Source organism: Gymnoscopelus braueri (genome assembly GCF_963280865.1).
Source record: "Gymnoscopelus braueri genome assembly, chromosome: 7".
Classification (NCBI taxonomy): domain Eukaryota; kingdom Metazoa; phylum Chordata; class Actinopteri; order Myctophiformes; family Myctophidae; genus Gymnoscopelus; species Gymnoscopelus braueri.
This window is the reverse complement of record NC_137608.1, coordinates 52,571,460-52,582,230: the sequence shown is the minus strand read 5'-3', so window position 1 is coordinate 52,582,230 and position 10,771 is coordinate 52,571,460. Positions and strand designations below refer to the sequence as shown.

General features: G+C 40.9%; 1 protein-coding gene across 1 annotated transcript; it reads left to right on the top strand.

The window, feature by feature from the left end:
• Window positions 1-4,063: 4,063 nt before the first annotated feature.
• Window positions 4,064-10,655, top strand: LOC308089135 (serine protease inhibitor A3N-like; the record flags this gene model as incomplete). Its single annotated transcript, XM_080433704.1, has 6 exons — window positions 4,064-4,145; window positions 5,796-6,344; window positions 6,732-6,802; window positions 7,817-8,028; window positions 8,442-8,583; window positions 10,461-10,655. 6 exons carry the CDS (start codon window positions 4,064-4,066, stop codon window positions 10,653-10,655), a joined length of 1,251 nt encoding a protein of 416 aa, XP_080289830.1.
• Window positions 10,656-10,771: the final 116 nt, after the last annotated feature.

Here is a 10,771-nt window from a genome sequence, read left to right as displayed (position 1 = left end):
ACTATTAAAAAAACAAGAAGATATGTTGACAAAAACACTCCATACATTTGGAAACATATTTTTATTTAAATCAATATCGTCTTCAGTTAATGCAGGATAATTTTTAAAGTAGGCTAACTTTCATATCCTCTCATAGGGAATGCATTGGTAGCTGCAGTTCATCCTTCTAACGGACCTCGAGTAGCGGCGCTGTCTCAAAAGTGGGCGTGAAATTTGTAGTCCCCGTGTGTCTCTATCTCACTGATGAAACCATCACGTCATGTGATCAAAGAGTTACTTCAGAGGTGTGTGTGTGTGTGTGTGTGTGTGTGTGTGTGTGTGTGTGTGTGTGTGTGTGTGTGTGTGTGTGTGTGTGTGTGTGTGTGTGTGTGTGTGTGTGTGTGTGTGTGTGTGTGTGTGTGTGTGTGTGTGTGTGTGTGTGTGTGTGTGTGTGTGTGTGTGTGTGTGTGTGTGTGTGTGTGTGTGTGTGTGTGTGTGTGTGTGTGTGTGTGTGTGTGTGTGTGTGTGTGTGTGTGTGTGTGTGTGTGTGGGGGCGGCCATAGCTGAGTGGTTAGTGAGCCCGCCTAGGGAGCCAGAAGCCCTGGTTGCCCCAGGTTCGATTCCAGGCCAGGCCAGCATATGTGTCGATGAAATGAAATTTGTCCCTGAGCATGACTCTTAACCCCTACTTGCTCACAGGTTCTCATTGGAAACAAGACCGCAAGGACTTTCATGAATGACCTGTTAAAAGGAATAATCCTCTTATCCTCTGTGTGTGTGTGTGTGTGTGTGTGTGTGTGTGTGTGTCCAGCGTTGCTGGTAAAATGCTTTTCATGTTCATTAAACATCCATCCAAGGCTCATTACATCTAAGGATAAGGATAATTCCTTTTAACAGGTCGTTCATGAAAGTCCTTGCGGTCTTGTTTCCAATATAAGGATAATTCCTTTTAACAGGTCGTTCATGAAAGTCCTTGCGGTCTTGTTTCCAATGAGAACCTGTGAGCAATTGGAGTTAAGAGTCTTGCTCAGGGACAAATTTCATATCATCGGCACATATGCTGGGATAGCCTGGAATCGAACCTGGGGCAACCAGGGCCAGCTGGTTCCCTAGGCGGGCTCACTAACCATTCAGCTATGGCCGCCCCTAATGAGAACCTGTGAGCAATTGGGGTTAAGAGTCTTGCTCAGGGACAAATTTCATATCATCGGCACATATGCTGGGATAGCCTGGAATCGAACCTGGGGCAACCAGGGCCTCTGGTTCCCTAGGCGGGCTCACTAACCACTCAGCTATGGCCGCCCCTATCTCACTGCTGAAACCGTCTAATTTCTGTAAAAACACACTGGTCATGTGATCATATAGTGTCACATGAGAGGTTTGTGTGTGTGTGTGCGTGTGTGTGTGTGCGTGGTTGAACTCACCACTGAAGCTTCTGACTGGAAACTCAAACTTGAAGTTCACTTCCTGATTCACCCAGCAGCCAATCAGAATTATTATTTTATTAAACATCACCAGTTACTAGAGAGACATGTTGATGTCAACAACCTGACAGACTGTACATAATTATATATTTATTTATTGTTTGTTTTATTTGACTCTTGTTGGTAATGTCAACGTGTTGCTCATGTCAATAAGGACACTTTAAATCTGATGTAATTTAAAAGTTGAAACAGACAGACAGACAGACAGACAGACAAACATAATGCCCTGGCTACATTTGCTAATGTCTGTTTATATTGTATATGTTTTGTCTTTACAGCACTTTGGTTGACATGGTCATGTTAAATGTTCTATAAATACAGTTTTAGTTGAGTTGAGTTGTTACATAATTATGAAGTAAAACAGTCATCAGTATTATTGAGCTTTTTGTCTTGCAGTGGAAACACATTTACTGTGAATTAGTTTGTTGAATCAGCAAGTGGTTTGTGTGTGTGTGTGTGTGTGTGTGTGTGTGTGGTTGAAGCTTCTCACTGGAAACTCCCTAACCGTTAATTTCACTTCCTGATTCACCCAGCAGCCAATCAGATTTATTCTTTTATTGACCATCACCAGTTACTAGAGAGAGACATTATGACGTGAACAACGAGAGAGAGAGAGAGAGAGAGAGAGAGAGAGAGAGAGAGAGAGACAGAGAGAGAGAGAGAGAGAGAGAGAGAGAGAGAGAGAGAGAGAGAGAGAGAGAGAGAGAGAGAGAGAGAGAGAGAGAGAGAGAGAGAGATTGTTGTCACATGATCTAGAAGCTTCTATCACTTAAAGGACAAGACCACTTTGGTAGAGGTTTGGGTTGTGTAGTTACCTTGCCATGATGTAACTCCAAAGGTGGACAAGAAATCAAAAATAATTGCTCCATTGATTAGAAATTGATAATTCAAAACATGCTCCTCATTGACTTACATTGTAGAGTGAAACATCTCTCAAAGTCACTCTTTTAGCACATAAACGAACACAAAGAAAGCTGATTCAGACAATATGGAACATCATCAAACCCAGTACTGTTTGTTTTTTAAATAAAAATGTCAACTTCCTGTTGATTCTACTATTTTTATTATGAAGAAACCCGGACTGGATCTGCGGATTCGGATCCGGATCTTCAAATAGTAAAATAAACAGGAAATTGATATTTTATTTAAAAAACAAACAGTACTGGTTTTGGTGATGTTCCATATTGTCTGAATCAACTTTGTTTGCATTCATTTACATGCTAAAACAGCTGTTTTTTTTTTACCGTACAATGTAAGTCAATGAGGAGCATATTTTGAATTATCAATTTCTAATCAATGGAGCAAGTATCTTTGATTTCTTGTCCACCTTCAGAGTTACATTATGACAAGGTAAATACACAACCCAAACCAAAGTGGTCTTGTCCTTTAAACTATTCTCTGGAATAAAAGGTAAACTAATACTGCCACCTACTGGACTGATGAACACATGTCCAGAACTGTTTCAGGATTAAACACATAAAAATAGCAGATCTACAAGCTCAAAACTCATCGCTTCACACTGTGAGCTTGTGGATCTGCTACTTTTGATGCTTTTGTGTGACGCTGTAGTATGATCAAGTAGGCGTTAATTTATGAAAAAACTCAAAGTTAAAATATGTAGATAAGAGGTTTCTGCCTGACAGATATGTTACTGCACATGTTAATCACAAATAGTGAAAATAACTGATATACAAGATAACGTGTGTTTGCATTGAGAAATATTTTCACTGTGTTAGTTATATTGTTCCATATGAAATGCTCACAATATGGACAGCAGGTAGAAAGTGGTTAATTTAAATTATAGAGCAGTAACAGATATGTTTAGACTTAGAGGCAAGTATGAATAACTGACTTGTACCGTTTCCTGTTGTAATCTCAGCCATGATTCCATGCTTGATAGTTTAACAGTAATCATTACACAGAATAAATACAGAGGCAGAGCAAATAATAGACATATTGACAAATAAACATGTCAAAGTGCAGTGGATCTGATCAGCTGTTAAAAGAGGACGTCTCCCCTTCCTTTGTCTGTCTCTCAGCAGTCTGTGGTGAGGTGTCTTCACATTAGGAAGGTGAGTAATGTCCTACTGTACTTCATATGAAGTCTTTAGGCTAATGTATAATTTGTTATCATAATACAGTGTTGCTCGCTGAAAATAATTTACTTTTAATCACATTTACTTGTTATTTTCTCATTAAAATCAGTTAGTTTCTTATTAAAATCAGTTATTTTCTCAGCGTATGGCACAGTGAACCTGCCATACAATGAAGCATAATTTACCCGTTTCAGTTTTGTGATACTTGGTTATTGAGGACTTGCCAGCATTGATGTTGGAATCTTCAATTTAAGATGTAACTTCTGAATTAGAGAATGATAAACCTCTTCTGTCCATTTCAATTGTCCATTAAAGAAAGACTAAATCGACTATCGAAACATGATGTATTTGCAGTCATTCTACTTCATATTTGATTTGTGAATGGACTACAACACATTCATGGTAGTTCCAGACAGAGAAGCTCTAGATTGAAAGGTTTGTTTAGTTAACAGTGAGTGAACTATTGACTGATGGGAACCTTTTGAACCTTTGCCTCAGTTCACCATGATGCAAGGAGCCGTGTTGGTGTGGATTCTATCAGCGCTGGTGTGTCTGGGTACAGGTCATCACCATGCAGGACATGAAGGTAACTGGTGTGTGTGGGTACAGGTCATCACCAGGTGACATGAAGGTAACAGAGCTGACCAGGGTTGGATTTGATGGAGAGGATCCATGCCTCTGCTTAATATCCCTCCTTTTTTTTTTTTTTCAAATTTTTTATCCTACAATTTTTGTAACCCATTTTTTCACCCAGTGCCAATTACCTATGTAATCCTGGGCGCTACACTCCCTCTGCCAGCCTAGGGAGAGCCTAGAGCCGAGCTCATGCCTCCTTTAATAAATGAGAACTAGCAAGCCGCTTCTTTTCACCCGACAGGGGGGAGTTTCCCTGGTAGGACGTAGCGTGTGGAAGGAACACGTTATTCCAACCAGTTCCTTTCCCCTCCATCAGGCGCCCCGGCTGACCAGGGGGAGGCAGTATAGAGACCAGGATTACTGCATGTTTTGTGAGGGTACCTACCCTAGGGGACACGGGGAGACCATGCAAACTCCACACAGAAAGGCCCTTTCGCCAACCCCACCGGGGTATGGGCACTGATGAGAGAACACGCCCCCAGCGCCCACAGCATCCCCTGCGGGAATCGAACCCCAGGACCTTCTAGCTGTGAGGCGACAGCGCTGCTGACTGCGCTACCGTGCTACCGTGCACCCTCTTAATGTCCCTCCTTGATTGATTGATTGATTGATTGATTCATTTATTGAATACTTTATTATTAACAGTTTGCAAAACAAAAGGCACAGTGGCACAGATGTATACAAAACAATGCTAAAAGAATAACACAATAAGCCCAGGGCTTGTTTCCATTGAGGTCCTCTGGTCACTCATTGTTATGGCCAGTGGAGGATATGTTTTATCTCTGCTTGGTCAGTCTTTTTTTGTTTTGAGAATTGTACATGTAACCACATTAACCCTGGTGTCCCTATTTTGGTTTGCAAAAAATAGATCTACAAGCGCACAATGCATTGCAATGCCAAATGTTGTGAGCTTGTAGATCAGCTGTTTTTGCTATTTGTCATATGAGGAAGAATTATAGGGTTTAAAGGGGAATACCACTCATTTTCAACATTGAACCATGTCATAATATACCTTAGAGCTGTTGTGTGGAACCCCCCCCCCCCCTTCTCTATGTTGCCTAGAACTGGAGAATCGATGGTTGGGGTCATGTGATCAGTGACATACTGAAGGTGTACTCTTTGGCCACGCCCTCTAGGCTGCCTCATTCTCTAGAATTTCACTTCCAGCTGAAACAGTGTGACTTGTAGTAGTTTATAATGTCATATGGTTATATATCACATTTGACATTTCACAAGACATTGTACTTGTAGATATTAGAAATCCATTGGCTGAAAATGCTCTAACAAGTCTTAACTTTATATTCAAGTCACACTGTTTCAGCTGGAAGTGAAATTCACCATTCTAGTGAATGCAGCAACATAGAGGGCGGGGTACACCTTCCGTTTGTCACTGATCACATGACCCCAACAATGAATTCTCCAGTTCTAGGTGACATAGAAGGGGGGGGGGGCTTTTTTTCTTATTTCCACACAGCAGCTCTATATTATGACATGGTTTAATGTTGAAAATGAGTGGTATTCCCCTTTAAGTGGTTAAGGAAATGGCCGCCCGGCCACCCCCCTCCTATTTTCTTTAACATATCTAACCCATCACCTTCAGGTCGTGAAGATAACGCTGCAGACCAGGCTGCAAACAGCCTCTCCATGGTGTCATCAGCAAACAAAGGTTTTGCCTTCAACCTGTACAGGCATCTGGCCGCTCAGACGGACAACCAAGGCAAGAACGTCTTCTTCTCACCCGCAAGTGTCAGCCTGGCCCTGGCAGCCTTGTCTGTAGGGGCCCGGGGCCAAACCCACCAGCAGCTCTTCAGTGGTCTGGGCTTCAACAGCTCCGTACTGACCCAGGCTGACGTAGACCAGGCCTTCCATGGACTTCTGACCGCAGCGGATAAGACTTCATCAGAAGACATCAGTGCAGGAACCGCAGTGTTTGTGGACAATAAGTTCAAGCCACAGCCTGAGTTCCTGCAGACCCTGAGTCAGTCCTACCTGGCGGACGGGTTCAGTGTGGACTTTACCAATCCCACAGAGAGTGCTGCTACCATCAACAAGTATGTAGGGGAGAAGACCCACGGCAAGATAGACCAACTAGTGGAAGACCTGGATCCTGAGACCCTCATGTATCTTATTAGTTACATATACTACAAAGGTAAGATGTCATCTCTGAGCTTTCATTCTTTTCTTCAGCTTTTAGTATAATTTCATATACCGGACAGAAATGAAACTTTGTTATTAGCTATTATAAACCTAATCATGGGTAGGGTTCATGAACCCCCAGTTTGATATGCATTAATCCATGGACCCCCATTTGATTTTGATTGAACTTTTTCTTCTTCTTTTCTTTCTTTTTTTTTTAATCTCTGTGACCCCAATACACCCTTACAGACCCATAAGAGTCCATTTGGACCCATGGTGGTACCCAGACCCAACGTTGACAAACTGCCCTCTAACTAGTTCTATCATGGCTACAGTCACCTTCCCTCATTTAAGTCTCACTATTGTCATCGTTGTTTCTACATTGTTTTCTGTCAAACAGGAAATTGGCAGACTCCATTTGACCCTGCAGACACCAAGGAGGATATGTTTAATGTGGATGAACAAAACCAGGTACCTTATCCCATAACACTACTGTCCTACCAGTGTTGATTTCGTCGACTAAAACTATGGCGAAAAATGTTCGTCGCTCACTAAATGTTAGTGAGGGACGAGTGGAGAAGAGATCCAGTAGAACTAAAAGACATTAAAGTCATTTTATGTTTGGTTGCGCTCAGGTGTTGTGCTCTGAAAATAGCAGATCTACAAGCTCACAACGTGTCGCAGCGCGAAGCGTTGTAAGCTTGTAGATCGGCTATTTTCAGCATGCAACCAAGTGTAAAATCAGCCATTACGACGCCATCAAGGCGCCGCCAAAATATATTTTAGTCGACTTAATCAACTGTAGATTTAGTCGACTAAAATCTTATGATATAGACCACCGAAGTCTGACGTAATTTACACATCCTTTGTTTGTCTACCTGGTTTGCAGGTATTTAATAGCGCGTCAAATAAGAACTGTGTTCCAAAAATAAACAAATGACCCCGGCGGTTTGACTCTTATGGATATGAAGCATCAACTGACGGTGAGAAAACGATAATGTTACTTCCGCCGAATTAGTTAAATTTTCGCCAGAAACAGACTGTATAAAATATAAGTGAGTGACTATCATAAACGATACAGAACCTCCTCCCTGACAATATCGCCGAGACAGTTTGTTTATTTTTGGACCACAATTCTTATATGAGACGATTCTATGATGACCCAATGTTATTCTCCATAGAGAAATTACTTTACGACCCCGGGGATGAACGAGTGACGTCAGGACTTCGGTGGTCTATTTAGTCGACTAAAACTAGACTTACAGTAAAACATTTCAGATGACTAAAATATGACTAAAACTAAATGGAATTTTATTCAAAAGACTATGACTAAAACTAAATCAAAATGTGCTGTCAAAATCAACACTGTGTCTTACTGAATGGCTTTTTATTAGTATGTCTCAAAGGTATAAACACTAATTGCACCTATTTGCATTGTATAGTATCTAATGTTTTGTCTGAAATGTTGTCTTTTGAAATCTGCAGGTTCCAGTCCAGATGATGAAGATGATGAACACGGAGGAGGAGTTGGATGTCTACATTGACCAGCAGATCTCCACCACTGTCCTCCGTTTACCCTTCAACAACTCCTACTCCATGCTGCTGATGCTGCCTGACAGAGGCAGAGGTTTGACTCAACTGGAGGAGGCCATCTGCCCCATGCACTACACCAAGTGGCTCAATGGGATGAAGAAAAGGTCTGAAATTACACTTACTTACTTACAAAAAACATACCCTGTTGCAAAATGTTTTTCTTCAAGAAATGCCCAAAATAGGGACCTCAGGCTTTAAGAGGTTATGTATTTTTTTTTATTACATTCAAAATGTCATATATTACACGTTACTTATTACTTCAAATTAAAATGATTAATAATAATAATAAAAATAAAAACAAATACATTTATAGCGCTTTTAAAGGTACCCAAAGTCGCTTTGGTAAAGTATGTTAGAATATTACTTTCTGTGCCAAGTAATGACCTTTGCATTAATTTCACAAAACACTTAAAGTCAGAGATGGATCAATCAATTCCAGAATGATCCTATAATAACATGATCATCCACAATATTTTGCCGTATAGAGTCTTAAGTGTGTTTTGTATTTCCTTTTCAGGGAGTACGATTTATTTGTTCCCAAGTTTTCCATCAAGACTAAGATGAACCTGAACGCTGTGCTGCGTCAGATGGGAATAACAGACGTGTTTGGTGCTGCAGCTGATCTCAGTGGCATTGCAGAGGCTGTGTCTGTGTCAGAGGTAAGAGCTGTCACAACGGATCAGTGTCTGTATAGTTCAGGGGTTCTCAAACATTTTTTTGTCTCAGGTCACCCTACAAATAACCTTTTCATCCACGGCACCCCTGAATGACATTGTTACTTTATAGCACTTTATTTATTGTCATATTAACGGTACGTAAACATGTAAATCTTTCCCCCAAAGATACAATATGTCACGAGGAAAATTGTAGAGAACATTTGTCTCCATTATTTAGGACAGACTGAAAATAACTTTTATATACTTAGCGTTTAACCACTTAAACCCCAGCATTCCTATTCTGGGGGGGACATTAAAAAATAGCAGATCTACAAGCTCACAACGCGTCACAACGTGACTCGTTGTGAGCTTGTAGATCTGCTATTTTTGGTGAAGAGACTTGGTGCACTGTAGGCTGAAAAAGAACACAGCTAAGGTCCGTTTTACTAAGTATATAGAGGGTCTAAGTGGTTAAACTGAAGTGACATTGATACATTCCAAATATTATCAAAGTATTCTGAGGCACCCCTGGCACCCTAGGGTGCCGCGGCACCCACTTTGAGAAGCCCTGGTCTAGTTGTCCCTTCTTTTATATCACAACAAAGGACAGAGACAGTCCATCAGTCCAGCAGCCACCAGGCTCCTCAACCAAGCCTGACCCCCATGTTTGGTTCTATTCTTGGATCAATACAAGAACGGTATGGTGGCATAAATGTATAGATTGCCAAGTATATGCTCTGCTGAAATCTTCCTAATAAATGGTCTAAACTTCACCTGACTGGAATATAATATTTCTATAATAACGGTCGCCCCCCAAATCACGCTCGTCCCGGATCAAATCCGCCGAGCTCGGAATGGTCGGAACCACCAGGTATTTCAGAACCTATAGTCGGCCACGTTTGACGTCTCGGGGGGTCGGCTCAGCGACTCGAATGGTTGAAGTGGCCTTCGGCACACAATGTGTCACAATGCTCACAATGGGTCGCATTCGCAATGTGACTCATTGTGAGCTTTTAGATCTGCTATTTTCAAACTTTTTTTGTAATACAATTTGAACTTGTGAAATGGGACCTTCACAATGATTACTTTTACTTTTGGTACTTTGAGTATATTTTGATACCAATACTTTTACTCAAGTACTTGAATACGGGACTTATTTCTACATTGCAGTATTGATGCTTTTACTTAAAGGTAGGTAAGGTAAGTGATATTTGTTTTATTTATTTTTGTTAAAAAGGTTAAAGTACTATATTCTGATAGTAATCATTGCTACAGAGCGTTTGTTTGGTCACAGGGGTCTCTCCAGCTCTTTAGTAAACATAATATAGTACATTTTCAGGTAGGTGACACAGTTTAAGCCAATCAGGAGAGAGCACTGAAAATGAATTTTCTGTTTAATAAAGAGCTGGAGAGACATGGAGACTCCTTTTACTGAACAAACACTCTATAGCAATGAGTACTATCAGAACATAGAGCTATTTAACACTTATTTTTTGTAAATCACTTACCCTACCTTTACCCACTGAGCATTTTTGGGGCTATTAGACGTCTAAAATACGTCTAAGGGCTAAAACCGGGTTATAATTGGTGTAAAAGTGAAAGTTTTTTCAACATCTATTCTTAGCCTAGATGTTGATTAGCTGTTTTTTAAGCGTCTATATATAGACCGTCTACATCATAGCCGTTGAAATGACGTCTATAATATAAACGGTCTAAATATGGACGCTTAAAAAACAGCTAATCAACGTCTAGGCTAAGAATAGACGTTGAAAAAACGTTCACTTTTAGACCAATTATAACTTGTTTTGGACGGAGGTCTAATAGACGACTATATGGCTCACTGGGTAAGTAAAGAATGTGAGTACTTTTCACCACTGCAGGTCGTGCACCAAGCCACGCTGGACGTAGACGAGACTGGAGCCACTGCGGCTGGAGTTACAGGCATCCGCACCGTCCCATACAGTAGTTTTATACCTCCAGTCCCTGAGCTGAAGTTCGATCGTCCCTTCATGGTTCTCATCGCCGACTCTGACAACATCCTGTTTGTGGGAAAGATCGTCAATCCAAACGTCTGATGAGACAAACTGTCTGATTGATTGAATACTTTATTTAGACATTTGCACATGAAAGTACAGTTTAAATACAAGGTCAACTAAATAGCATTGAAAAGCCCATGAAAGCCTAACGGCTT